At 51.0% G+C, this 26,997-nt stretch overlaps 8 protein-coding genes across 8 annotated transcripts; 4 read left to right on the plus strand and 4 right to left on the minus strand.

The window, feature by feature from the left end:
• Positions 1-3,999: 3,999 nt before the first annotated feature.
• Positions 4,000-6,204, minus strand: PV10_08546 (uncharacterized protein). The gene is made up of 2 exons (XM_016373582.1): positions 6,015-6,204; positions 4,000-5,954 (listed from the first exon to the last, which is right to left on the minus strand). Exons 1-2 carry the CDS (start codon positions 6,036-6,038, stop codon positions 5,112-5,114), a joined length of 867 nt encoding a protein of 288 aa, XP_016220493.1. The 5' UTR covers positions 6,039-6,204; the 3' UTR covers positions 4,000-5,111.
• A 586-nt stretch (positions 6,205-6,790) lies between these two features.
• On the plus strand, positions 6,791-8,034 carry PV10_08547 (uncharacterized protein). The gene has a single exon (XM_016373583.1). It carries the CDS (start codon positions 7,102-7,104, stop codon positions 7,678-7,680), a length of 579 nt encoding a protein of 192 aa, XP_016220494.1. The 5' UTR covers positions 6,791-7,101; the 3' UTR covers positions 7,681-8,034.
• Positions 8,035-8,812: 778 nt separating this feature from the next.
• On the plus strand, positions 8,813-12,187 carry PV10_08548 (uncharacterized protein). Its single transcript, XM_016373584.1, has one exon. It carries the CDS (start codon positions 9,305-9,307, stop codon positions 11,993-11,995), a length of 2,691 nt encoding a protein of 896 aa, XP_016220495.1. The 5' UTR covers positions 8,813-9,304; the 3' UTR covers positions 11,996-12,187.
• Positions 12,188-12,373: 186 nt separating this feature from the next.
• PV10_08549 (uncharacterized protein) lies at positions 12,374-15,364 on the plus strand. Its single transcript, XM_016373585.1, has 3 exons — positions 12,374-12,725; positions 12,819-12,928; positions 13,025-15,364. The coding sequence occupies exons 1-3, from the start codon at positions 12,675-12,677 to the stop codon at positions 14,016-14,018; spliced, it is 1,155 nt and encodes a 384-aa protein (XP_016220496.1). The 5' UTR covers positions 12,374-12,674; the 3' UTR covers positions 14,019-15,364.
• PV10_08550 (uncharacterized protein) lies at positions 14,070-17,014 on the minus strand. The gene is made up of 2 exons (XM_016373586.1): positions 15,444-17,014; positions 14,070-15,355 (listed from the first exon to the last, which is right to left on the minus strand). Exons 1-2 carry the CDS (start codon positions 16,911-16,913, stop codon positions 14,330-14,332), a joined length of 2,496 nt encoding a protein of 831 aa, XP_016220497.1. The 5' UTR covers positions 16,914-17,014; the 3' UTR covers positions 14,070-14,329.
• Positions 17,015-18,476: 1,462 nt separating this feature from the next.
• Positions 18,477-21,372, minus strand: PV10_08551 (uncharacterized protein). Its single transcript, XM_016373587.1, has 3 exons — positions 19,690-21,372; positions 19,160-19,639; positions 18,477-19,110 (listed from the first exon to the last, which is right to left on the minus strand). The coding sequence occupies exons 1-3, from the start codon at positions 20,895-20,897 to the stop codon at positions 18,798-18,800; spliced, it is 2,001 nt and encodes a 666-aa protein (XP_016220498.1). The 5' UTR covers positions 20,898-21,372; the 3' UTR covers positions 18,477-18,797.
• A 667-nt stretch (positions 21,373-22,039) lies between these two features.
• PV10_08552 (uncharacterized protein) lies at positions 22,040-23,841 on the plus strand. The gene is made up of 2 exons (XM_016373588.1): positions 22,040-22,308; positions 22,370-23,841. The coding sequence occupies exons 1-2, from the start codon at positions 22,203-22,205 to the stop codon at positions 23,710-23,712; spliced, it is 1,449 nt and encodes a 482-aa protein (XP_016220499.1). The 5' UTR covers positions 22,040-22,202; the 3' UTR covers positions 23,713-23,841.
• An 18-nt stretch (positions 23,842-23,859) lies between these two features.
• Positions 23,860-26,571, minus strand: PV10_08553 (uncharacterized protein). Its single transcript, XM_016373589.1, has one exon. It carries the CDS (start codon positions 26,315-26,317, stop codon positions 23,912-23,914), a length of 2,406 nt encoding a protein of 801 aa, XP_016220500.1. The 5' UTR covers positions 26,318-26,571; the 3' UTR covers positions 23,860-23,911.
• Between the last annotated feature and the right edge of the window lie 426 nt (positions 26,572-26,997).

Below are 26,997 nucleotides of genomic sequence, written 5' to 3' on the forward strand. Positions count from 1 at the left end.
GACACCTGTATGGTGGTAGCCTTTACTGGACGGAGCAGGTGGGTAGGACTCCTTGCAACATGTCGACTGGGGCACCCATTCAGGCCCCGTGAAACCACGAATGGACTGGACTCGTTCTATCCGGCGTCTGGGGGGTTTCTGGATCTAAGGTCCAAGGAGTTGGCCTTTCCTCAAGGCGACGCGGACGCCCAACTACCGAAGCGTAGTGAGGATGAATGAAACTCTGATGGTGAAATTGGAACGAGCCTCGCTTGCAGTCGCTTCGACTCGCTCTGCCGCTCTAGCCTGTAGACGACAAGCATCCTGGCTGATGTTCAATAGAATTAGAGGGGGAGTCTCCCAAGACCTGTCTCCTGGCCCTGGATTGCATGGGTCCCGCACCCACTGTTGAAATGCCAGTACTCCGTAGTGACAGTTCCCAATGATAGCCACAGTGCCAGTAGACCACTGATGAGCCACCATTGTTTTTCATTAATTATTGACGAGGCACTCCAGGCCACCACTACGAATATTCGTCCGCACTTGGGATTGTAGAGTTCAGTAGGCCTCCCAGCGCCCGAACATTTTGATGGATACGGTGGCCGAAAACGACGGAGGGGAGAGGGGGGCCACGGAGGCACTTCTGCCATGGGCATGAAGCGTGAGTGAGCGAGCACGAGGGGGGCAGGTCGATCATGACCACGCCGTGCACTTACACTTGCACGCCTTCAGTCTGTGAATGGAGTCAGTCAATGGATTAGGATCAATGGGTCCTGGCTGCTGGGTCCCGGCCACGCAACAAGCCTGGTGATAGCTTGCCATGCACTCCATGCAACTGTGGTCCTGTTGCTCTTTTGGTGAGTGTCTGCACATCCAACACGAGAGATGCAATCATACCCCGGCATCCTTGTCGCACGGGCGTCTCGCTTAGGGCATCTCCCGGCGCCAAACGACATTAGGCTTCCTTCCCAGCACCTCACGCGCTTCAATGAGCCTAAAGTCAGCAAACGGCCGCCTAGGCCTGATCCTAGCACGCTAACGGCCAAGGGCCACTGGGGCCGAGGGGCTTCTGTCAGTGTCGATTGTCCACTTGTCAAGCACCCGCCACCTTTTAGTGCTTCTGCTCCAGTCCACCCGCAGCCAGTATGAGCACCAGCATACTCTGTAGGCAAGCTGCAGCGACAACTGTACTCCGTATGTGTGTTTTTTGTGCGTGCCTTTCTCCTCCCAGCAAACCTCCTCCCAAGACTATTGAGTACCTCCTGAAGGTTTGAAAGTGAACACATTCTCCCTTTGCTAAACACTTTCGACACCTCGACACCGGCCTCCGATGGAGATCCAAGCCCGAGTTCTGCGGCAACCGTGTAAACTCTGCGTGTGTGAATTTGTCAATCCTGCGACGATTGTGTGTGAGCGGAAATTACTTGTGTGCCGTGAGTAGTCGATTCCCTCGGCAAGTGCAATCATCGTCATTGTCGTGCGCATCGACAGGGGCCCCTGGGTAAACAAACACAAGTGGCACATCAGCAGCTTCCGGCGACTGGCGGCGAGCGGGGAGTCTTCAGCCAGCAAGGGAGACATCGGCCGAATGATTCGCAGGCCAGACCACGCAGGCCACACAGGCGAAGTTCGAACCCACCATCAACCTCGCCATCGCCATGCCATCGCCTCGTGATTGACTCACTTAACTCACCTCGTCAAAGCCAGGTCCACGATTCCGATTTCCATGACATGTCCAATTCAGCATGATGTGATGCTTTGCTGTCGTCGTGCTCAAGCGACCCTCTAAGCCTTGAGATCGGTACGATGGCCTCTGCTCATACTCATGCTTGCGCCTCATCTAATCTAATTTTTTGTTTCCTTTCCCCTCCCTGCACAAAAAGCCTACGAACTTTTTTACAACTTGACCCTCTGTCGACCCTCGAGTTGGCCCTTCCGCTTTCCCCCAAGGCATGCCCGGCCGGAGAATCAGGCGCCCTTGGCCCACTCCAAAGCTAACCTACCTACTACCGAACCAGCCTCTGACAGTGCTCCCGTGGGTCATGGCTCAACGGCTGCCAAGGTCCCCTAGAACCCTGCTAGTTGCTTTTCGAGAATCGTAGCGAACCATCCATCTAAAGACAGGCCCGACAGGCTACCCACATTGACAGGACGGATAGCCGCTGGGCCTAACTGAAAGTTATTATTGATGATGAGAGTCGATGACACGATGAGTACTCCGTAGGTAGGTAGGTAGTCGGGGAAGAAGCTCAACACCCACCCTACTCATACTGTACTCCGTACTGTACCTCTCTCTTAGCCCAACACGCAGGGCACACCAGTGACATCTAAAAGGTTGCATATGCATACTAATGGATGCACACTGTTAGGCTACCGCCACTCCTCCGTATCAACCCTACCACCTTGCGCTACCTATATTATGTAGACACTCTAGGTGCATAATGCGTACGAGTAGATCTTCATGATATTGGCCTCTCGGATTCATTAGCCAATCTGCTCTTGGCCTGGGGGGGCTCAATCAATCGTGTTGCTTGAATCGTGGATATCTCGCGATACCACCATGTCAGCATGCAATCCTACAGTAAAACTCTCATCAGGTCCAGGTTCAGCCCTAGCTTCCAGCCTCCAGAAAGTTGTCTCTCTCTCTGACCAGTACAAATTGTGATTCTTCAGGTCTTCGGAGAACATGGGCTGCGAGACTTGCGTTAGCCTGGCGACAGCGCAATTCGCCTGTCGTTTGTTTTAGTTGCAGCTCGCTCGCTCGTTTCTGTGTTCTCCCTGCCACAAACAGCCCCGCCAACCAAAATGTCGACAGCCCTAGAGTCCGAGAGTCCCTCACCTTTAAGGTCCCAAGAATCCAAGATTGGCACCTACGCGTAGTGCCTCCAGAAGTGCGCAGAAACTTCCGGCCCCAGCCTAGAAAACGTAAAAACCATGTGGCGTGCAACCTACCAAATCACCAAGTACCTATCAAGTACCTATACTAGACTATCGGCTAATCTGCACATACAAAACTCAAAAATTTGTCCCAACGCATCACGCATACTGTAGTCTGAACTGTACATTGTTGCACCAACTAAGGTCATCAACTCCCTACTCGACTACAGCCAACGAGATGATTTCCTTGCGTCAATCATGGTCGGAAGTAGCGGTTTGATCATCGCACCTGATGACATTGACTTTGCTGATGAAACTGGTTATTCACTACCATCTTTCTTCTCTCCTGTTCTTCTTCTCCTCTCCTGCTCTCAAATCTGTGACATACCTCCAACATCATGGAACATGACGAGATTGTAGCTGGATGGTGATTCAAATGTTTCTGTTATGTAGCTGGACTCGGATGACGATTACCTTTGAGGGGCAATGGCCCATAATAAAGACGTACTGTGTGAACACATCGTCCTCCAATCCCAAGCTCAAACTTTGCAAGTCCCAGGTTGACCCTAACGGTCAAGCTGTTCGTTATCATAACGTCAACATTTTGACCATCAATCCACCCACCCACACGTCTGATGATCTGCATCCGAACACCGAAGAGGATCTCCCATCTGAATCGGAGACAAAGGCGAGGTGTACAGCTTGGCTCCTCGTGCTCCTTGATCTACCTCAAATGTCACATGAAGACTGTGGTCAACACACTTAATGCAAGAAAACATGATGCCTGAGACGCATGACGATCGACCGGCGATTCTTCAGGGGGTTTTTTCGAAACTTTTTAGTACTGACCGTAGCGGGCGCTTCCCCATATTTTTCACTCCTTGCCAGCCCGGTTGTTCAAAGTTCCGCTTGTAGTCGATCCAGGAACACACAAATTGAAATCTTCGTTCTGAGGTTTGGAAGGCTTCTTCATGATGAGAGACATGCATATCAGACCATGGCGTGTAGCGTGTGTCTGCTTCGCTGGCGCGGCTACCTACTGTGAGAGACAAGCTCTCTGGTTGCACTCTGGCACTCTAACACATCAGATCACCGGGCCCTCGCGGCCCCTCGGACCCCATGGCCCCCCTCCCCCTCCCCTCCCCAATAATACCTTAATGACCAGGATCCGCGGCGATCGGCAGGGGTCTAAGCTGGTCCAAGCTGGACAATTCTCCGAGCGCTAGGCTCATGGCTCACCCAAAACCACCATCAAGCAAGGGTGTCCGCTTCCAGGCTTCGACTGTACGATATGCGTACTCGTACGCTTCTCATAGTCTGTACCACTGCCCACTTACAAGGATATTACCAGGGCCGCCCGTCTCCATCCATGCTCCAAACGCCCGGCAAGCCCGTTCGGCAGCCCATCGTGCACATCTCGACTCCCGAATCGTAAAGGCTCGCAACATATGTAATCTGGACCCGTGCCCGTGGAATAGCCGGATACTCCTGAGGTGATCGTTGTCGGCAACTTCCTCAGTGCTAACTCGATTCTTCAACCATGTCTAATAATTGATGCCTACCAGTGCCATACTTCCAGGCTCCCTTGTCAGGGGGTCTGGGAATGTTCCCTAATAGAGATCTCGCCAGTTTCTACCCACACGTGGGATTGCCTCTCAATCTACATTTGCGGTGCCAAAAATTGCAGCAAATTGCCTGTGCGTCCGTATTCAGATAATGCATTCCCTGTGCTCAACCCAAAAGGAGAGCCCTGCATACTCGTACAAGGGGGGCTTCATTACATATCTGATCACGGGAACCTGGTCGGCGCCTATAATGTATCTCTTGCATACAACGACTAGCGCCAGGATGCATGCTGTTTAGAGCCTCAGGGGCCTTGGCTTGATCCCAATGCAACTGAGTAGAACGCCATTTTGGTCACACTCTCACCTACTTGTACACAACCCCATCATGCTTGGGTTCCACGAAGATTGTCATGTTGTACAACATCGATCTCGTTGGGATCACGTCAATAGACGCTCAAGTGTGACGAGTTCGGTCCTTCTGTCGGTATCTCGATTCGATAGTCGCACACTCGCAGATTATCTACAATCTCGTCCAAGATTAGCCAATTCAAGTTCTGTTGCTAAAGGAGCCATTTCGCTCTATCTGGTTGGTTGACAAGTTCTTTCGGCAGAGTGCAGCTTGGGCTGGAATGGCCATGCTGAGGCTGTGCATGGCTAACAATCAGGTGTTCTTCATAGCAGTCGCCAGAATCATCCTTTGGGCTTGCGTTTCTTGAAAACCGGCACCTGTATCTCAGCAGGTGTCTGGTCCAGCTGACTCGAGTCATTCACTGGATTTTCCTCCGTCTTGATGATGGGCTTGGTGCTTAGAGAATGTTCCAGGCCCTCGCCGACTTGTTTAGAGAGAGAGCCTGCTTCAGACGATTTAACGTCTTCTGAGTCTGGTTCTAGCTTGTATTTGGCTGGAATCGAAGGTTTTCCCTCCTGTGTAGTGGCTTCGCCCTTTGCTTTGATTGACTTCTTGCTGAGAGCGACGGTGCCAGATAAAAGACTGCTTAGATCTGAGGAGTCTTGTCCTGGAAACACCTTGGTGGTATTACCCCAACCGCGACTGATCGGGGCTTGGTGTATGAGCTCCTCCTCTTCTTCCTCGTCCGTGGCTTTTCTCTTCCTCACGCCAATGCTCAACGGATCCTCTGGAGGGAGGTCTTGTGAAGAGGAAGTGGGCAAGGAACTCCAGTCTCCAGGAATAGCCATTTCGCTGCGGAATTGTTCAGGAACCTGAATTCCCATCTCTGCAAGTTGAGACCATTGTCGCTTCTGATCGGCGGCTGAGAGTGGCCCAGAAGTGGATTGGCGCTGTGTAGCAGGCACGGATGGAGTCTTGGTTGTTGATGCATTTTGAGAGCCTTTCAGACGCTCGACTTCTGCCTTGGCCCTCTCCTTGTCGCGCTCGCCTCGTTCATGATTATTTTGGATGTCTCGAAGAAATCGTCTAAGGTTGCCCTGATGCTTTCCGGTGGCTTCGTGTTGCTTGCGTTCGAGAGGGGTGTCTTTCACGTAGGTGCTGCAATGTTTGCACCAGTATTTGGGCTAGAGTATTTTGTCAGCTGACCATAAAATTAAGAACGAAGAGACAAGTGTGTGACATACCGTAGACTTCCAATACTCGGACATGGCGAGGTTCAACTCGGTGCTGGATTAAGGTGAGGTTGACGTAGGAGCGTTGCCATAATGACAATGCATGGTCGTTGGAGAGGGAGTTGGTTGGAGGAGAACGACGCATAGAGGGGATGCAAAAAAAGAGCGCACACACGCATGTGACGACGCCCCTCGGCCTGCATCCAGGCTACAATTTATTACCCCAAGTTGCATCATAGGGTGCAATGTCACTGCTCGTGCATGCCTACAGGACCTCCCGTATCTGCCTACCTTCACCTACCTTACCTACCTTAGGTACCTACTTAGACACCTGTTGACCTCAGTTTGGAACTCATCGTGTAGACTGTAGTTTTCGGGTGAAGATACCAAATGTAGCCCCTCACGATACTCTTAGAGTTATGAACCATATTGCTCTTACACTCCTCTGTACGGAAGAACATTCTTGATGCGTTTGAATGCGTTGGCTCTAAATGGTCCAGATCGTAGCCGAGGAAGGATAGGATCGTCTGTGAGATCTGTGGCGGATGGCGTCCAGGGCTCTGATTAGCTCATGTGTCAGACAATGACATTTATTCTTTGTCTGTTGGATGCAACCGCCAATCAAGATGAATAATCTCAGTCATGACGAATTATATTTCGGACTCCGGCCTTCTGGCCTTTGTGAGGACAGAGTCAAGGGTCGGCGGCGCGAGGCCGTCGACGAATCACAATGCCAGATCAACCCGAGCTCGCCCGTTCTCCCGCTTTTCCTCCACCAAAGTGCCTCTGCGAAATCTTCCTTAGACCCTGCGTTTTCTTTTTCGCCATCTTCACCTGTCTTGTACCTTGGCCTTCAACTGTGACTCTTCTCTTTATCTCATCTACACCTTCGTTCCTTTTCTGTCAACCCTCACATCTACCTTGATTGCTCGACGTTCAGAGCTTCTCATACCGAGACGACCTATTCAGGACTGGAAAAAAAAACAGATTCACCAGAAACATAAACCTTCGCCCACGCGACCTTGTATCTAGCTTTGTTCCAGCACCCTCCAAATCATCCTTCGGCCTCGGCCTCAGTAACTCTACGACTCTCGACACCATGAAAATCTTCTCTTCGTCACATACCTTTGAGTATTCATGGGAAGAGGTCAGCACCAACAACTGGCGGAAGTATTGTCCATGGAATGACAAGGCCAACCACGTGCTTGCGGTGGACACGATCTCTCGCCACATTGATGCCGACACTGGCATCCTTCGAACCGAAAGACTCATCACCTGCAAGCAGACTGCTCCCCAATGGGTGTTGACTATTCTGGGCGGAGACACCACCAGCCACGTTTACGAGGTATCATACGTCGATCCACAACAGAAAAAGGTGACCATGTGCAGCACCAACATGACGTGGTCAAACCTGCTACAATGTCGAGAAACCGTCATCTACCAACAGAGCTCGGGAGATCCACATAGCAAGACGGACTTCAGACAAGAAGCTCAAATTATTGCTCTATGTGGAGGTTGGCAAAAGATTCGAACGAAAATCGAGGAAGCTAGTGTGGAGCGATTTCGAGAGAACGCAGCACGAGGACGAGAAGGATTTGAGATGGTCCTGGAGATGTCCAGGCGAGTATTTGGCGAAGAACGAGAAAGACTGAGGCTCGGCCATGCAGTGACTGTATGATACACGATGCGAGCGAGCGCAGTCAACTTCAGGGGAGCAAGTTGTATTACGAACTTTGACGAACGTCGACTTCAGCGATTGCAGAAACGGACAACATGCCTTTGGCATGTCTGGCCGGGGCTGATTAGAAAAAAGTTGTGGGAGTTTTGAATTCGAGCAAGGCGTTGGGCAGGTCAGGTGCATTTTTTGGGTTGGTTCATCGGACAGTGTGCAGCTAGCGCGACACTATTAGACATCCTCCCTCTGGTGCTGGTATATTAGAGTCATAGACACAAGAGACACTCCGGCAACTGACGGGTTGAGGTAGACAACCACTCAATTGGCTATAAACAAAGATGTATTTGACATTTTTAATCTGATTGTCGAATGTCCAGAACAGGGAGATCAGTAGTGAATGAGAGGTGTTGTGCTGTCACTTTGCTGGTACTATAGGCATCAGTGTTTCGCTGTAGGATGAGTGACTGCCTGCGGATGCACCCAACGCCAACAGTGAGACAACACTGGACACCAGAAATTGGGTAATTCTATGAAAACTCTCTCCTACGCAGGTACCTAGTACCTATGTAAGGTAGGTATCTATAGGTGCTCTCTTTCTCAGTCATCACTATCACTCATCAGTGATCACAATCACATCCAACAGATAGTTCTAGGGTTCAAATAACACTATTCGTACTCGCCTGCTTCAAGCCAAGTTCAGGCAGGCTCTAGGCCCGAGGCGTTTTTCCCTAATGCATACGCTAGGCACGTGGACTGATCTCGTTTGGCTCGCTCCTATTAATCCAATAGGGGACAGGATTCGAGGTTTGGGCGTTGAGAATAATAAGCGTGGGAGCCACTCCTCCCCCTCGAACGTCGACAAAGCAGTATGCTTATGCGTAGGGCTTCCGTGGGCTTACACCCCGTCTCAGCAAATCTCCAGGACCCTTTGGCCCTCGGGCCCCCTGTTCCTTGGTCCACCCACTTACGAGTAGCACCAGGCGAACCCATTCCCTCGACCTTTCCACTATTTCTCCGCCTAAACCAAACTCTGATCTCCAGTCCTTTGGTCACTACCTAAAGTACGTTATAACAATTATTATTGAGTTTGTTAGGTATTTTAGTTAGGACAAAATCCCATGCGCGGCCAGCGTCCCGACCCAACCATAGCTAACCAACGCCTTATTTCCCCTTCCTTAAGCAACAGCCTCGCCTGCTTCAATGTCACCCTCTTCGCTTGATCGCTCGTCCATTACTGTGATCGGTACTCAGTCCGTCAACCTCGCTTCTCGTCGTCTTTCCTCTCTCAACTGATCACCAAGCTCGACATCATGGCTCAACTTCATTGCCCTAAACATCCTTCCTTTTCCCAACATCATTCTGCGCTGTGACTGACTTTAAAGTTACCAGCTGGCTTGGCCAAGTTCATCATCCTGGGAAGACTCAATTTCCCTCTTCGAGCCAATCCCGTCTCCTATTGGCCGTGTACCTCCAATCACTCGAGGCCACCAGCCCCAAGGCGCCTCGGGCCCCTGTTCTGTGCCTCCTGGATCGCTCAGTCCGCTTTCCAAGTCCACAGACTTCGGATTCACACAGTTGATTCTCAAACAGCCTCATCAAGCCTCATCTTGTCCATGCAGATCGAGGCATGGACATCCACGGGTCTACACCTGCGCACCTTCCTTACGACTTCCCTGGGACTCCAAGCCAACACCAGCCAAATATCCAAGGCCCTGACCTTTCACAATCCTCAGCCGCAGACAGCGCCCAACCTGTCCAGGTCATCTCATCTCTGATCAATTCTCTCAGTGCCATCACCGCCGCAGCGAAACAAGACTCGGATAGAGACGATTTTGATCTAATTCAATACCAATCCCAGCTATCAGCAGCTTTGCCAGCGGCCGAACCAGCAGAAGATTTGGAACGCGACTCACACAATCACCCCATTATCGATGATAGCAGCGACGACCAAGCCGCCGTTGCGCCAGTAATCCGGTATGCACGACGCCCACCTGCCCCGCAGAAACGGTCGACAAAGTCTCGATTTTCCTCCCTCGTCTCCAATCAACCCTGCCTCACTACCCGCGAGTCACAACAGAGCTTGAGATCTCGAGCCGAGACCGAAAGTGTCGGCGTTGTTAGCATCGACCGCAAACGGGGATCTAGTGCAAGTTCCACCTTCTCACTCCTGAGCGGCTTCAGCGTTCCACGCCGTAGGCTCACCAGCGAATCCCTCCGCGACATGGCGACAAGACCAGTTGCTCCAAAACGGCTATCGTCCGACCGCCGGCGCAGGCCAGAATCATTGTCCAACATTGAGCAAGAAAGAGATATGAGATTTCCAATTCGCACGTCCTCCCTGGATGATTATTCCGTTCAAGGACACACTGATGATCCCGGTGTCGAGGCTTCCATCTTACCCGTCATCAATCGCCTGAGCAAGCTTGACTTGGCCAACCACGCGATCCCATCTCGACGTTCATCTCTCCGGAAAAGCCTAACAGGCGTAAATGAGCAGTCTGACGCATACCGATATTCTACACCAAATAACAAACTCAAAGAGCTCAACATCGACGCCGACCTGATCGAAGATGATAATTCCACCGTCCGGAGAATTCGAGAACTCCAGGAGGCCCGTGAACAGCGACAACGAGAATGGCGCAACGAGGCACGCAAGTCGGAGAAGGCGGCCAAAAGGCACACAATCGCCACAGCAAAGGTCTCTCGCCGCTCTAGTCCTTACCCGACCTCGAGGTTGTCAGTCACCGATGTGGTCTTGGAGTCGCCAGAAGTGGACATAGAGCCCCTGGTATCGGCCACCGTTACTGCTTCTGATCTTGCTATTATGCCTGCTTTGGTCAGCCAATCGGAGGAACCTGTTAGACCTCAGCAATCTAATTCTAATGGTACCGCGCCTTCTCTTTCTCGCAACAACAGCACTCGCATCCACGGGCGAAACCCCGTGCAACCGCTCAAACGATCTTCAATCACCAACTCTGTCAAACTTGACAGTAGTCTTTCCGAGATCAGAGCCATCTCAGATGAAGTGGAATCTTTTCTCGGTGCACCCCGCTTTACCCAGAAGATCCGACATCCCCGGACGGGTCGTACGATTGCATTTTCCGAGGTGGGAGACCCAGACGGCTTTGTGGTCTTGTGCTGTGTGGGCATGGGCCTGACCCGCTATCTTACCGCCTTTTACGATGAGTTGGCTCGAACTCTGCGCCTGCGATTGATCACACCAGATCGTCCAGGAGTTGGCGAGAGTTCAGCGTTGCCCGAAGCCTCGTGTACGCCGCTCAATTGGGTGGATGATGTCGCTGTCATCTGTAGTTCACTTGAAATTACGCGATTTTCTCTCCTTGCTCACTCAGCTGGCGCCATCTACGCCCTGGCCGCCGCCTTAAAGATGCCACAATTTGTGAGGGGCCGTATTCATCTCCTGGCCCCGTGGATTCCACCATCACAGATGCCCAAAGGGGCTGCCCTGGGGCCAGACTCGCAGCCCATCGCCAATCTTCCGATAAGTCACCGGATATTGAGTGTACTTCCAGCCCAGATTCTGAAAGTGGCCAATTCTCGCTTCTTGACTGCAACGAGTGCTTCGGTCGACGCAAAGCCTCTCAAGAAGAAAAGCAAGCCATGGGAGAACTTTGATTTCGCCCTGGAAAACGCCTTCCAGGACGTCGAGAATGACCCCGCGTTCGGACAGGATCCGACAGGGATGGACAAGGAGAATGTCCAGAATGGCAATGTCAATCGACCACGAAGCGTTTCGTGCTATGAGACAACTAATACAAACCTGGGCCTTCAATCGACAGCTCATTCAGGTTCAAGTCCTGAATCACAACGTCAGGGGCAGCTCCCCAACAGGCCGGCCGCGGCTGGTTCACGGCCGGTTTCACCTCGGCTGACTGCTGAAGCCAGGCAGTCCCTGTATAACCAGTCTCTCACGCACCGGATCTGGGCACTTGCCACAATGAATGCCAATCCTGCACAAGATCTAGTGGTATGCCTGGAACGAAGACGGACGATTGGATTCCGCTACGCCGAAGTGACACGTTCGGTGGTGATACATCATGGAGCACGGGACTCGCGCGTCCCGTTAGACAATGTGCGGTGGCTCCAAAGCGTGATGAAAAGGTGCGATCTACGAGTCCTGGAAACCGAGGGACATGGTTTGATGGCCTCTGCATCCGCCATGTCGACGGTGCTTAGCGAGATTGCTAAGGAATGGGAAGAGTGGGAGAAAATAGCCATGGGTAAAGAGAAGAAGAAGAAGAAGGACGAAACGAGTTCCCCGGCAGGCTCGCGACCACGGCGGGGGAGTAATTTATAATGGTCTTCTCCCTGGTGTACGATGGCGACCAGGCGCTGGATGCCGGGTCTGATGTTGATAAATGTACAGATGGTCAATAGGGAGAAACATATGTCATTGATATAGAAAGCACATTATTAATCCAAAAGCGAGGCATGATGTTAATTGCAGTCTGACATGTTGGGTCATAGAGATGAGGAGTGATAATTGAACAAGAGGTGGAGGTAGGATCTTGATCTTGATCTTGATCTTGATCTTGATATATTCAGAGCATCGAAATAATTTCCTCTTTGGATAGAATCCGCATCCGGGGTTTTTCCGATTCCGAGGTGAGTTCCCCAAAATATTCCCCTTCCCATTCATCCATCAACGTCACCCCACAAGTACATCCCATTCCATCCCACATCTCAACTCAGATCCTCTACCACATCTCATCTTTCAGCCTATTTCCCATGTTCTATTCTACCTGCACACATAAAAGGACTAGAACCTGCGCCTTGATCTCTCCTCTCAGGACTCCTCCTTACCCTGCAGCTTTCGTCCTGTCCAATTCTCCGTTGATAAGTTGCAGGCCACTACCGAAACTCGATTCCACATGATCAGATCCTAGCCATAAGCCGAACTCTACCTGAACTCCCACGGCACCTATTCTTTACTCGGCACCCAAAGCTCAACCTCCTCCCCCTCCCGGGACTTCTTCATGAGTCAAACGCCGAATGCTTGGGACGATGGCTGGTCCAAATCTGCAGACGTAAGAACCACCCTTGCAAATCAGACAAAGCCACCCTACTCTCTACTCTCTACTCTCTCCGGCAGACCCACTGACACAAACCCCCTCCCCCAGAAGCCGGTGACAGCGCAGGACACAGCGCCCAAAAAGCTCTCATCCAAAGCAACCAAGGCGCAGAAAAGAGCCCAACAACTCGAGTTCAACAGACAACTGTGGGCTGAGGCGTGAGTACCCAACTCTATATTTCCCCCGCTGCCTCTCAACAGACCTCAACATCCCCTGTTCATATCCAACAAGACTAACCCAGTGACCTCCCACAGCGAAGGACCCAAAGAACCGAACTACTACCTCGAATCTCGCAACGTGGTACCACTAGCCAGCGAGTTCAAACCCCCACCAATCCTCCTCTCTCGAAAAGGCCCCATCATCCAACGCAAACCGCCCATCAACGGCCTTGAAAACCTCCACCTCGATGGAAGTGGAAACTCCAATTCCCAGTTTAACGATAATGGAACCAGTGGCGCAAACCAGGAATCTTCTGACGATGAAGAAGAGATCAAGGTCAAAGAATTGACGTTAGCGGAACGACAGGCACAAGCTGCTCGAGATCGAGAGGAGAAACAGCGCAAATATGAGGAACGTCGACAAGAATTATTTGGAACGGCATCCGCGACATCGACGTCGACGTCGACGTACAGTAGTGGGAACATCTCGTCGCAACAATCGCCTATCGGCGCTGGCGGAGGCGGCTTCAACCATAACCATAACCATAACCATAACCATAACTACAACCACAACCACCACGCACTCAATCGATCAGGAACATCAACACCATCCAGTCTGACCCCTCCTGGCTCTCGATCAGCCACACCAAATCGCGGACGTGGCGGAAGAACCAGCGGACGAGGACGAGGCGGTGGTGGTGGTGGTAATAATGGAGCTGGTCTCCATGGCCCTTCACCTTCCCCCATCCCAAACTCTACCTCAGGATCATTTCAAAATCCGACATCGACATCCTCATCATCATCGTCAAGGACACATTCCCATTCACGAACCGCCCAACAACAACAGCAACGAGACCATCATCATCATCATCATCTTCTCTACGATCCAAACACATCCACCTCCAACAGGCCCTCCGCCCGTGAAAACAGTCGCTCATCTTCACCTTATTTCCATAGCAGTCGTACGTCAACTCCAATATCGAATGAAATCCATCCGGTCCGTATGCCTAGAGGTCCGGATGGGAGTGGAAGAGGGGGATTTGGATTTTCGACCTCACAACATCGATTAGGAGGGCCTGGGACGGCTTAAAAAAAAGGAGAACAAGAAGAAGCTGGATTTTTTAGAATCAATCTAATCGACCTTCCATTACCGAGGCGTCTTAGCTGGATATAACATCCGGTATCCTTTCTAGACGGTGGAGAGGATGATTAAACTCGAATATTTCAGTCGGAAATATTCGACCAATTCTCAAGAGAGGCAAGCTAAGCCAAGTCAAATCGCAGCTTCAGCTTCAGCTTCCTCCCTACGAACTTTTATGATGTACAGAATGATGGTGTTTGTTACATTCACACCGACAGCGTCCAAGTCCTTTTGACTGACCAAGTCCTCCATGTCACCAATTATGCCGTTAGTCTCTTCTCTGCGTCTCCCTCATTGACACCAAGATGACCCCAAACGTCGCCTCCAAGACCAAAACCTTCCTGAGCAACCACGCGTTTGGCATAATCAATTTCCACGATCGCTTTCGGCTTTTCAATGCCGTCTTCATCACCCACTGGTTTGGTGAAGCTGTCCCAGCCATCTTCGCCCACGCCACGATAGACACCATGGTAGGAATTCTCGTCACTGATTGTTCGGCGAATTCGCTCGTCTCCTTCGATAGCATCAACCCATCGACGCCATCTTGTGCCCACTTCTGGACGGGGGAAGTTGCGATAGTATGAAAGCACTCGCGACAAACGGATGATCCACGGTGCGAAAACCACATCGACATAGCCGAGGTCGTTACCCAGAAAGAATGGGCCCGTCGCATGGCTGGCATTGACCAGAGAAGTAATGTTCTCCTGTAGTGTTGCCACTAACATGGTGTGTTGTGCCGTGTTTCTCCTTGTCTGGAAATCACCCTCCTCGTCGAATCCATCCAGCTGGCTTTGCGGACTCGGTGGGGGCGTCAACAAGAGGCTGTAGAAACTCGGGAGGATCTTTCGGTTGATATGGTCCGTCCATAGTCGGCAATGCGCCCGTAATTGCGGGTTCGCTAGAGGTAACAAGGGATGTCCCATAGACAAATCCTCCAGGTACTCCAGTATCACGCCGCTTTCCCAAATCGCCCAGTTTCCATGCTTGATGCAGGGGATGTTGCCTTCAGGATTCACGGCCAACATCTCTGCGGGTCGAAATTTGTCCAGGTGGTCTGGCATGATTTCCACCATCTGGTAAGGGATACCCTTGAGCTCCAGAGCAATCCAGACTCGCTGTGCAAAGGGGCAGAAACCGTTGGCAAAGAAGGTGATTTTAGATGATGCGGGTTGAGCATGCGAACGTGCTGTGACCCAAGCCATGCCACTGGCACGAAAGGTCGGTGTAATGGATTCGGTGGCGGCTGTTTGATTTGGATTGGGAGGGGGCGCGTTTGCGTTGAGTTTCTGTACAAGAGGAACAGCGTTAGAAATCTTATACTTCCAATACAGAGCCATCTCAGACACACACACAAAGCATGATGGAATCACTTACACTGAGTCTCTTCTTTTCCTTCTCCTCCTTGATGATCCATCTTTCGATGCTGTTTTTCTTGATGCGATCACTGTCTTCCAGGCTGTGTTTGTGATTTGAATCAGCGGCCATGTTGGGATCCAACATGCTGGTGTCCCCGTCTTCATCTTCGCCGCCATCCATGCCGTTGGCCCCATTCACTGAATTCCGCTTCTGCTCGCTAAGGGCTCCACCGCCTGGATTCCCACGCACTCGCTGAATTGCAAACCATCTTTTGCCTTCTGCACCAGGGTGGCCTTTTGGAAATTTGCGAGGCAGTTCCAAAAGGCCGAAATTGTCGGTGGGATTGGTGGGATTGTTGCTACCATCCTCCAGGACAATGGTCAGATCATGGTCCTCGTCGTTGGTTGGAGGGACCGCGACAGTGCCGGAAGAATCGCCCAGTAGTTCGGGGGCAATGTTGCCATTAAACAAGGGTGGCATATCGCTGGTTCCAGTATGAAGACCTTGTTTTGCAGCCTCCTCGGCGGAGAAATACTCGGTGATTTTGATCTTAACATCACAAAGATCGCGCTCACGAGCCTGACGCTTTCTCTTCTTCTTGTTGGGGTCGTCACTCTTGGGGGTTCCACTTGGACGACCCTTCAATCGACAGTCCCAGTAGTGCGAAACAAATGCTTTGCGCTTGTATCTTTGGGTGGAGCGGTGGGAATAGACATTGTCAACGTGAGGGAAATAGGTGAGGTATTCTTCCTCAGACAGAACTAGCGTGTCCGTCACATTGAAGAGCTTATGCCGCCATTCATCGAGGTCAGGAGGGTCTAAGACCAGAGGGAAGGTGTCACTGAAAGGATTAACTGGGCCGGGGTTCTCAGGCTCTGTTGGCGCAACGCTCCCTGGGGTCGTAGTTGGATCATTATGCTTGGAGGTCCAAGGATCAGCGCGGATAACGCCTTTTGGGGTTGTGTAGACCTGTGAATGTTTTGAGAGTTGGCGCGGTGTGCCATTAGGTAGGGATGAGGTAGAGTTCTTCCAAATGAGACTGCTACCGGTGGAACTAAGGTTCTGATAGAGTGAGCCAGAAGGCGTTGAGCGGGGAGTAAAGGAGGGTATTAAATGGGGTTGGTTGCCAGAGGATTGATTCGGGTATTGAGGATTCATGGGTGTCGAGGGTGCGGCAGCATTGGGAATGATTTGCGTTTCAGTGGAACCGTTCTGGTCCGCGGCTGTGTTCTTGACCGACGCTCGTGAGGGAGTTTCTCCATCTTGTTGTGTTAGATCTTGGGTGTCTGGATCTGCGCTTGGGCTGGTGGCCGACGCCGATGAGTCTGACTGTTCTGTCTGCTCCGCGTAGCCAGAGGGCACGGTGGGCGCGGACCCTGTCTTAGATCCGCGGGTCTTGGAAGATGTGGCATGGTTCACGACGGGGGTGGTGGAAAACTGGATGGGTTCAACGGGAATCGCGAAGGTACGCAGAGGATTGGTGTCCATGTTGTGACTGGAGACTGGCCGCGGGGCAGCCGCGATGAGGCGATGGCCTTGGATGGAGGCAGAGTAAGGATGCGGATGAACCTGGAAGTGTAAGGGAGTTTAGTGTTGATGGATTGGAGATGGAGTGTTGCTGCTTTTCTGAGAAATGAAGTTCGAGGAAGAAGGAGTGACGTCACGTGATAAATTGTGCACCTCGACACAGGCAATCACGGCTTTGGTCGGGAGGGGAAGGAGCAACCCGTGGGGAAAGGGGAAAAGCGGCAAGCGGCGGAAGGAGCAATGTCATGTCAGCTGGCTGTGTACATGTGATCCACTCGTTCCTCACCTGATTATTCACGACAGACACCTTGACAATGCTGACACAGCCTCAGAGGTGAGTATCACAGCTTGGAATTGATACTATGAGTCTGGTTATGATGCAAAGCAATTTCAAGATGCTGTGGTAATATCAAAGATCTAGGCTTGTCATTCAAACCACATGCACGACGCTCTATCTCATTTCATGCGAACACATCCAGCCTCAACCACCAAGTATCTTGTCTGATGATCTGAGACAATGTTGATTGTGTATGAGAAAGGAGCAGAAACTAACACAGGTGCTCAGACTAGCTTCTCCCTTCCAGATCCCTTTCCACTTAACCAACGGCTCGTTCTTTTATCCAAGCCAGTCCTGCCACTGACCCTACCTGGTCCAGTGCCAAAAACAAGACACCATACCCCTATACTTGCCAGCGCTCCATATCCAGCGGCGCCCAATACATATCCGCTTGTACCATCCTGAGTGTAGCGTGCATAGGTATAGAATGTGCATAGAGAGTGAAAGAGCGTAGTAGTCACAAGGATGGGTTTAGTATATGGTGATTCAGGATCGGTGCTCGTAGATGTCGGGGAGGTGACTGGGGGTATGGAACTTGACGAGATGGGGATGGTACCAGTGAAGAAGAGGGAAATAATGGAGATAGTGAAAAGGGAAATCGCCAGGAGACGAGCCAGATAGATCTCAACATCTGGTGACATAAACGGGTATGGTCAGCTTCAGAAACACCTCTGGCCACGTATGGCAGAAGGAATGGACCAGATCTCTAAGGTCAAGTCACAGCTCCGTCTGCTCTGTTTCCTCCTCAAGTCAGCTTACCTGTAACAGGAGATCCTTCTTTCGCGACCAGCGCAACCACCAACTTGGGTAAAGCCATCAGGGCGAGTGCCTGGACACTCAACCATGCTGCAGTGCTATATGTATAGATGTAGAAGACCTGGCACTAGTCAATCATGATGAAGGACAATGCAGCATCACAAGTGCATGTGGCCACAGGGAACTCCAGTAAAACCAGCAGACATGACTTACATCCATTTCCGTATGTCTGCACAGGGTCAGGTGATGGATAGACGCGTTCTGATCGAAGAATGGCTTCTCGACAGGAAAACAAGTGTGCCAGGACCAAGCGACAGTGTTTCCGCAATTGTTTGACTCTGCAAAACAATGACTGTGCACAATGGTTTGCAGGAATTGCATGGGAGGGATGAATATCTTTGTGAAACTCATATGCAAGGGAGGAAAAGCACGGTGGTTCTCCATTGACGTCATTCAGCCTCAATTAGGGTCTCTACTCAATTACCCTCTGTGCCTCGATGCTTCTCATGTCTGGACAATCATCCATCCTTTAATGCAGACATATTCAGCATTCTTTCTCTAAGACAAAATGCGCTAGAACTAAACTCCATGCAATATGCTCTGCTACCATTTCTGTAATTTTCCATCACGTTTCATGACGCACAGTGTCGCCGAATTGTCTCATTCCATCTGACCAGAAGACATGATATCTGATCATTGACCAAAGTCCACTCTTAACAACCCACATCCTAGCCTTGTTGCACTCCCTTTCATCACGAGTTGGAGAATGCATTGAAAGCCTTGTACGTGTATCCGATGAAAGGCAAGCTCATCTCGGCATCCTGTTCAGGCAAGACCTGCTTGGCATGTGCTCGGTGTAATGCGCTGTTGTCTTCTTGCGGGATTTCGTCAATTGGGAAGTAGCTGACATCGATGTTGGAGGTGAGCTTGGGTTCGAAAGGTGCACGGATCTTTCGCAACTGATCCCAAACCACACCACGGAAGAAAGGATGCTTTTTGATACTGGTCGCTCCGTCATGAGCACCACCCTCTTTGCCTAACCGGTCTGCTGCGTCACAAAGGAAGCTAGATACATGTCAGCACGATGCGTTGTCCAGGAAATCACAAGACTTACCATCGGATCATATCCTCTGCATCCCGGCCCAAGACCAGCTCATCGGGAAAGTAAAGGGATTCACGCCAGTTGACAATTTTACGATAGGTGTCGTGAGTGTCTTCTGCACAGAACGGTGGCCAGCCGACCAGACATTCAAACATGATGGCACCAACTGACCACCAATCGCACAAGTAGGTGTAACCCTGACCTAGGAAGATTTCAGGAGCAATGTAGTCTGGTGTGCCCACCGTAGAGTATGCCATATGACGTCGAGACTTCCTCCATGTGTTGACCAAGCCACGGTTGCTGACTGTCAAATTGATCTGTTCGTTTAGAGCCATCGAGTTACGATTTCCAGACTTGTCATGAGCATTGGATTTGAGTAGCGCCTGGTAGTAGGAATTCTCGTGCTGCTTTCGACCACCAGTGGAGAGACCAAAGTCGGTCAGTTTTATGTGCCCGCCTCGATCCAGTAGGATGTTGTCAGGTTTGATATCACTATTCCAGGTCAGTGTCAGAAAAATCATACTCTAGAAGAAAACACCTACCGATGCAGAAAGCCCAGCTTGTGGACGGCTTCAATGGCCATGACGATTTCGGCCATGTAAAATCGAGTAATGTCTTCGGAAAAGATTTCATACTTGATCAGCATGGTCATCAAGTCACCACCCGGTAAGAATTCCATCAGCATATAGAGGAAAGCAGAGTCTTGGAAAGATGCGTGAAGCTTGACCAGCCATGGGTTGTCCTTGGAGTCGGCGAGAATATCACGTTCGGCACGCACATGAGCCAACTGATCCTTCTTGAACATTTCTGATTTGATGAGAGACTTGAGGGCGTAGATCTTGCCATCGGACTTGCGTTGAACCAATTTGACTTCGCCAAACGCACCCTTGCCAATAACCTTGATGGTGGTGAAATTTTGGGGAGATTCCTTTGTTCGAATAAAGCGTAAGAAACGCGCTTCTTTCTGGGCCAGGGTATTGATCTCCTTTTGCTTGGTGGTTTCGGGGGTATTGGGGTCTTTGAGGATGGCATCGAGTTCCTTGGCACGGCTGTTTCGATCCCTGGCTCGCTCGATGTTTTCTTGGAAGAAAGAATTGACGAGTTGTTTAGCGGCGGTGCCTCTTTTCAGTATGTTGTCGGAATATTTTCGAGGATTGGGAACTTCCTCCTCTTCTGGCTTCGGCTGGGTTCTGGCTTGCGAAGGGACAGGAGGAGCGAGATGGGCTTGGTATGGATTTTGGGCCTGTCTTGGGTCGGCTGCAGTGCGTGGGCGGGAGTTTGCTGGCGACGGAGTGCGGTTGGCGACCGGCCTAGGTGCAGCACCGAGATCCTGGTTGGAAAACTGTTGGATCAAGCCACTGGTACCATCATTGACGTTATTGTTGGCGGGCATATAAGGCCTCGAGTTTGCTTGGTAGGCGGGCTGAGGAGATTGAAGATTAGCCTGCTGCTGCTGATACTGGTACTGTTGTTGTTGCTGCTGCTGCTGCTGTTGCTGTTGCTGCTGATGATATTGTTGCTGCTGTTGTTGCGGAGATTGTTGAGGAAAACCCTGGTTCATGAAATAACCAGGGTTGTTGGCGGTGTTAGGAGACACTATGCCGCCCATATAGTCTTGCTGTTGACCGCCATAGATGGATTGTGGGAACGTGGACGGGGTAGTAGGATACATTCTCGCATTGGCAGCATCAGAATTGTGTTGGTTGTCAAACTGAAAATTCAGCCTTAAACGGTTATTGTCGTGATCCATGGTTGGAAGTGGAAGGAGGGTAGAGGTCGACGAGGCCTAGAGGTGACGAGGAGGATTGAGGGTGGTCAGATTGTTGCCGGTCTCAACACTGGTCTCAGGGCGTTGACTCTAGGTCAGACACGGACTTGAGGGTGGGAAAGAGGGACGAGAAGGAGTGACGGTCGGTATTGCAGGGTAAGAGGAGAGTAGAGGTGATCGGGCGTCAAATCCAGGAGAAATTCGGTCGTATAGGAGATGGAGACCGATTTAGGAGAGGAGGGCAATAACGACACGCAGGGGAATAGAGCACGAGAGTAGGTTGAACGATCGAGTGAGAGAGATCGCGTACAGAAACACGACCAGGTGTCGATGGTAGCTCTGCTCTCGTGAAAGAAAAGAAATGACTGTGTAGGGTGTGGTGTATGTATTCAATCAGTACAGGTGCACGCAGACGCAATGCTCATTCTGATCACCACTAACATACGGAGTAGTCTCGTCTCAGATTCAACAGGGTTGAAGCACCAGAGCACGGAGCAGACAGCGTCCAGAGCACAAGCGTAACCACATAAGGTGTGTCTTGGTGGGTTCACTTGGGCATTGGCGGGGAATCTAGGGGTCATGGATGTTGGAGGGGGCCACTGGGGGCGTTATCCAGGCACGCCAGGCCAAAGCTAGGGGCACCTGGGGCCCCTTGGACCGTGAACCTCCGTACTCCGTACAGGCACGACAGGTCGTTTCGTTAGGCACACACAAGATCTAGGGGTTGAGGATTCTCAGGCACAGCAGATTCATTGGTTCTCAGACTGCTACCCTGGCTTGATATTATTGACTGTGTCTTTCCTCTGATTGAATCAGTGAGGCTTGACACCGCCTGCGCCTGGCAGACCTTGTTCCCTCACATCTTGTCACACGTGCCCTGCCCTTGTACGGAGTAGTAGTGAATTACGAGTTTCTCTTTGGAGGGCAGGTCGCGCCGACGCACCTGGGGCATTCTTTCTTCCTCTGGATGCTAAGGAAATAAAACTCGATGGCTACGCACTTAGTATCTTAGTGGCCTACTAACACAGACTCCTCGAATCAACAGGCACCTGCCTACTCCTGTCCTCGTGCTACTCCCTCGCTTAAACCTCGGCAGAAATCCAACCCTCATGCTTCCAATCTGCATCTCCATCATGTTTTTTTCCTAGAGACGATTCAGAGTAGTGCAGACTCTCTCATGCATGTCAACCACCAAACGTTGTGCATCATAGCCATGCACTGAATATCACCCATAGCCTGAAACGTGACCAGTCCGATACATCACCGCCTCTTGCGCACAATTTCACCATGTCAGAACCTCCCAAACCGGAGTCCAACTCCAGTCTACCAGAAGGAGCCAAATATGAACCTCCAAAGCAACCACCGAAACAGAACCCGGTTTTCCGGATGATGGGTGAGTCTTGTGTCTACTTCACTGCGCTCGCCGTACGACTGACTCATCTGACTATTACCAGGCATGCCCAACTTTCGTTTCAAACTGCCCTCTCGAAACTGGCTCATCTTTCTCTCCGTCACCGGTTCCTGGACTGCAGCCGTCCTCTATGACCGTCACCACAGGAAGAAGAATCAACAAAAGTGGTGCGACTTGGTCGCTCATATTTCTCAAAATCCTCTTGAGGTCAAAGAGATGCCCAGGAAATTGACCGTCTTCTTATCTGCGCCTCCTGGCGATGGCATCCGCACTTCGAGGCAATATTTTAAGGAATATGTAAAACCCGTCCTGGTTGCCGCCGCCATGGACTACGATGTAATTGAAGGCCGTAAAGAAGGCGATGTGCGGTACGGTACCGCCGAACAGATACGAAGACTCCGGCGGAGAAAGGGCGAGACAGGACCAAGGCCAGACGAGGAACAAAAACCCGACACGGAGCTGATAATCGATACCATACGGGAGGCCGTCCACATCAGACCCGAACCTGGCGTGCGCGGTGACCTCGTGCTTGGGAGACATACTTGGAAAGAATACATCAGAGGTCTACATGAAGGCTGGCTTGGACCCGTGGAAGAACCACTCCCACCACCACCTCCGCCACAAGAAGACTTTGATATTCCATCACTACCTCCCCCCACTGAAACTCGATCAGATGAGCCAACTACCACCGGGTCACCTACCGAGACAAGCACAGAACCTGAGAAGAAGGAGGAAGAGAAAAAGGAAGAAAAGAAAGAAGAGAAGAAAAAACCATCTCCACCTCCTGCCTATCTCTCCATCTCTGAATACGCCTCATCACGCCTCTCACCAAACATCCCCTCCGAGCTTGAACCATCCCAACCCATCCACCAACAACACATCCTTGGCTTCCTCAAATTCCCCGTCCGGATATACAATTTCCTCAATCGCCGCCATCTAGCCGATCAAATCGGGCGCGAAACCGCCGCTATCGTCCTCGCCGCCAACCGACCCTATGAACAATTATCAACATTCGCATCCCCAACATCAGAACTCGACCCATCCCCAGTCGCCACGCGAACACCAGAAAATGACGCCGATGAGAGTCCCGTTCAAACAGGCCAAACCTGGGAACAGCAATCATTACTAGGAGAGGAGGAAAAGACATGGCATAAGTCAGTGCGGAAACCGCGTAAGGAAGGTGATGAGACAGAGGTGATTTGGATGAAAGATGTGGTTATTGATCCTAGACTCGGCGAGCGAATGAGACGATTCGTCCTCGATCCAGAGGAAGAAGCTCGTGCGGCGCGCTTACTCACTGGAGAGGAGAAATCTCGTCTCATTCCTGTACAGGACCTAAGGGCGCAGAAGCCGGTTATGGGAAATATTGAGGATGAGAATGCGTGAGTGTGAGAGGGTCAACTTGTGCATTCCACTCTAAACAGGAGATGGAATACCTAGATGAAGAAGGATCCTGTTGTTGATATGTAACAAAACCAACCGATAATGTAAAAATCCATCTACTTCTCCCCCTGAGTCATCTTTCTCTATCGTCTATCGCGTAGATTCGATCTCTTGTTCTTGATCATGAGTTCCCACAGTACCGTCACAGAGGCTCTACACGAATCCTGACCTCTCGGACAGATCTGACTGTCACGGTGCCAGTACCAGTACCAGTGCCGGTGTCCTTGCGCAATGCATTCATAGCGCTCGCACCTCCACTTCGAAGTAACTCCACAGCCGAACTAGATGGTGGCGCCTGAGACGAAGAAGACAAGACCAAATGGCTCGCGGCCACCTCGTCCAGAAAGTCACCCCATGGTCTCATACCATCGAGGATCTCTGTCTCCCGCTTCTTGAATCTTTGACCTGCGCGTGTGATGTATACACCATCACCATTGCTATGGCCGCTTTCAGTCTGGTCTTCAGACTCTTCGTTTCCGTGAGTGTCATCAGTCCCTAGACTTGGAGTCTGGTCATTTTTGTCGCCAGTAACAAGATCGTCCACGTCCCACTCACCCCAACGTCTCCATTCGGATAGTTGTATCTCTTCCTGGGATAATTGTTCTTTACTATCCGTGGTAGACGGTGCTGCTGCCGCACCACCATCACTTACAATCCCGCCCATGCCTTTGTCAATCACTTCCACGGGATCGAATTCGTCGGATTCATAGATGAGTTTGAATTTCAATGGTTGCAGACCAAAGAAGGCCGCGACAAGGGATTTGAGTCGGTAGACGGAGATGGTGGTGGGGATGCGTCGATTGTAGTGTGTTGAAGTCGCATGGGGGTCTACTGGGAATTGTGGTGTTGGTGGCTGTCGAGGCTGTATCAACATGAAATGTGCGTCGACGAGCCGTGAGCCTGGAGTGGATGGAGGGTATGGCTTCCGGTGGGTTTGGCTGGGGAACGTGGTTGATTCTGGGTCGGTAGACGGGTCGAGGGAAGTTGATACGCTCGTACTTTCAGAGAATAGTCGCGAATACTTTTCCACCAGATCATCTCTCTCGTACTTTGCAGAGAGGACGACATGTAGTGGATTGGAAGTTCGAATGGTCTCTAGCTCTTGTCTGATCACCTCGTGAGGAGGGCTTGTGCTGGCATGGACGACCGGGTCTATCAACGCGTGGATCTCCTTGTCCACCACAGAGAGATAGTAAATCTCACCCTCCTCTCGATCCCTCGGTGTGATCGTGGTGTAATTTAGCGAATTTAGGGAGGGTATTCGTGCTAGAGTCAGGTAATAGGAGCGCGAGTCGGCTTGGGCGCCCGCCGATAACGGCCCATGTTGAGGATTTATGCCAGATGAGGTTTCAGTAGAAGTCGTACTACCTTCGAAGTCGTACAGTGGGTTTCTAGTTATGCGTAGAGAGCTGAGATTGGGAAAGATGCTGGGGAGAGAATCGAGGAAATGATATGAGGCGACTTTGTTGGCGGCAATGTTCAATGTTGTGAGACTGGGGAAAGTGGGAGGCGTCCAGGAGGGCAGATTGATGTCTGAGATCAGATTTCCCTGTAGTGAAAGGGTAGAGAGGTCGGGAAACAGTTTGAAGATGTCTGGAAGACTGGAGAGGTCGGTCAATCGGTTGTTATCGAGTGTGAGAGTCGTAACACTTGGGAAGGAAACTGCGGCGGTGGTTGAAAATGCAGGCATGGCGTTGGAATTGAGGGACAATGTCTTCAACGCTGGGAAGACTGGACCTTTATCGCCGTTGTAAGACAACAACGAAGGGATCTGATCAGATCGCAGCAGACATTCATTGAGATGCAGTTCTTGCACCGTTTCGAAACGCCTCGTTCGACCATCCTTGTGGCTCTCCAGATCCCATAATCTTAATCCACTGGCTTTCAGAATCTTCAATCTCTCAAACGGCACACACATCTCGAGCACCTCTTCCCAACTCTCCATCAGATTCCAGCCGACGTCCAATTCGACAATCTTTGGGCACACACGGCGCAATTCCTCCTGCGCTTCCTCCATCTCCTTCTCCGTCCAACCCTCGTCTTTCCTCGTCACGCCTCCGACCCGTAACTCATCCACCAGAACAATCCTCAGTTCTGCTAGATCGGAGAGTTGGGCGGAAATTTTGTCAAAGCCGACTTCTTCGACGACCTTACCAGACACCACGATTTCATGTCGTCCTTGTTCTCCTCCCACGTCAGCAGCAGCGCCAGGGGCTCGTTTCTCTTTGTCTTGACCGATTCCGCTGCTATATTTCCGCTTGATTGCCTCCATCAAAGTCCTGACTTCGTCTGGCTTTCGACTTGGCCGCACAAAACTCGCTGCTGTAGTGTCGTCAGGTGTGATACATCGAAAGATACGTCGCCCGTCGTAGGTGCCATCGTGTTTCCCGCGGCTGACATCATCCCATTCCACCCCTAGCCATGTCCCTGTGGTCTTGGGTAGGGTTCCGATCCACCGAACTGTACAGGCAGCATCGTTATATGAGAGTCGTTGATTGATGTAGTGTTTGGGAACATGGCTTGTTGAAGGGACGTTATCGTTGGACATGGCTCGTTATCCAGAGTTTGGAGAAGGATTAGAAACCAGGTTACACAATAACATTCCACTCACATCACCTGTCCTCGCTGTTGCTCGATAATCATGATAATGTAACCCGGATGTTTCTGGTCTGGAGGAGGACGACGCTCCTCACTCGTCCACCCAGTACACGGTCTGCGAGCAGGAACAAGTGTCAATCTAAGGTGCCTAGTAATCTATGGTGATGACATGATGAATCCAAAACCCACGCTTGCAGATCGAGTTATTTAGTAAGTGCATACGAAATTCTTTACTGATACAATAAGCAAAAGGCTGCCGCGCATATCAATGTGTGATTGTTGTTGGAATACTTTGCCGTTACGGTAATATTATGGTTCCCGGACGCAATTCCAACCACCCACGATATCTTGCGCTAAGGCGTGTTGGCTTCTACATCGACCAGATCAAGAAGAGCATTTATGTGGTGTTCGATCCGCCGACCCATCAAAAACCCTGATCAGAGCTGCACGAGAACAGCTACTCTCACGTGTAAAAGAGGTACCAACGTGGACGACAATTTGGGAATGCCGACCATTGATTGTTTTGGCCCTGTGGGATGAATATTTTTTTGTTGGTATTATGTTTATTTTTTATTGAAGACTCAACCTCTCATTCGACTTTCGCGCTGCATGAGTACCTAACCCTCGTGC

This window comes from Exophiala mesophila (genome assembly GCF_000836275.1).
Source record: "Exophiala mesophila strain CBS 40295 unplaced genomic scaffold supercont1.6, whole genome shotgun sequence".
Classification (NCBI taxonomy): domain Eukaryota; kingdom Fungi; phylum Ascomycota; class Eurotiomycetes; order Chaetothyriales; family Herpotrichiellaceae; genus Exophiala; species Exophiala mesophila.

Bases quoted from the DNA above. Each gene is read 5' to 3' on its own strand.
- PV10_08546 (XM_016373582.1), bottom strand. From the start codon at position 6,038: ATGTCCGAGTATTGGAAGTCTACG. The intron at 5,955-6,014 runs GTATGTCACACA...AAAATACTCTAG, and splicing joins CCGAGTATTGGAAGTCTACG to CCCAAATACTGGTGCAAACA.
- PV10_08547 (XM_016373583.1), top strand. From the start codon at position 7,102: ATGAAAATCTTCTCTTCGTCACATACCTTTGAGTATTCATGGGAAGAG.
- PV10_08548 (XM_016373584.1), top strand. From the start codon at position 9,305: ATGGACATCCACGGGTCTACACCTGCGCACCTTCCTTACGACTTCCCT.
- PV10_08549 (XM_016373585.1), top strand. From the start codon at position 12,675: ATGAGTCAAACGCCGAATGCTTGGGACGATGGCTGGTCCAAATCTGCA. The intron at 12,726-12,818 runs GTAAGAACCACC...CCCCTCCCCCAG, and splicing joins GCTGGTCCAAATCTGCAGAC to AAGCCGGTGACAGCGCAGGA. The intron at 12,929-13,024 runs GTGAGTACCCAA...GACCTCCCACAG, and splicing joins AGACAACTGTGGGCTGAGGC to CGAAGGACCCAAAGAACCGA.
- PV10_08550 (XM_016373586.1), bottom strand. From the start codon at position 16,913: ATGGACACCAATCCTCTGCGTACCTTCGCGATTCCCGTTGAACCCATC. The intron at 15,356-15,443 runs GTAAGTGATTCC...CCTCTTGTACAG, and splicing joins AGGAAAAGAAGAGACTCAGT to AAACTCAACGCAAACGCGCC.
- PV10_08551 (XM_016373587.1), bottom strand. From the start codon at position 20,897: ATGGATCACGACAATAACCGTTTAAGGCTGAATTTTCAGTTTGACAAC. The intron at 19,640-19,689 runs GTAGGTGTTTTC...GACCTGGAATAG, and splicing joins AAGCTGGGCTTTCTGCATCG to TGATATCAAACCTGACAACA. The intron at 19,111-19,159 runs GTAAGTCTTGTG...ACATGTATCTAG, and splicing joins GCAGAGGATATGATCCGATG to CTTCCTTTGTGACGCAGCAG.
- PV10_08552 (XM_016373588.1), top strand. From the start codon at position 22,203: ATGTCAGAACCTCCCAAACCGGAGTCCAACTCCAGTCTACCAGAAGGA. The intron at 22,309-22,369 runs GTGAGTCTTGTG...GACTATTACCAG, and splicing joins CCCGGTTTTCCGGATGATGG to GCATGCCCAACTTTCGTTTC.
- PV10_08553 (XM_016373589.1), bottom strand. From the start codon at position 26,317: ATGTCCAACGATAACGTCCCTTCAACAAGCCATGTTCCCAAACACTAC.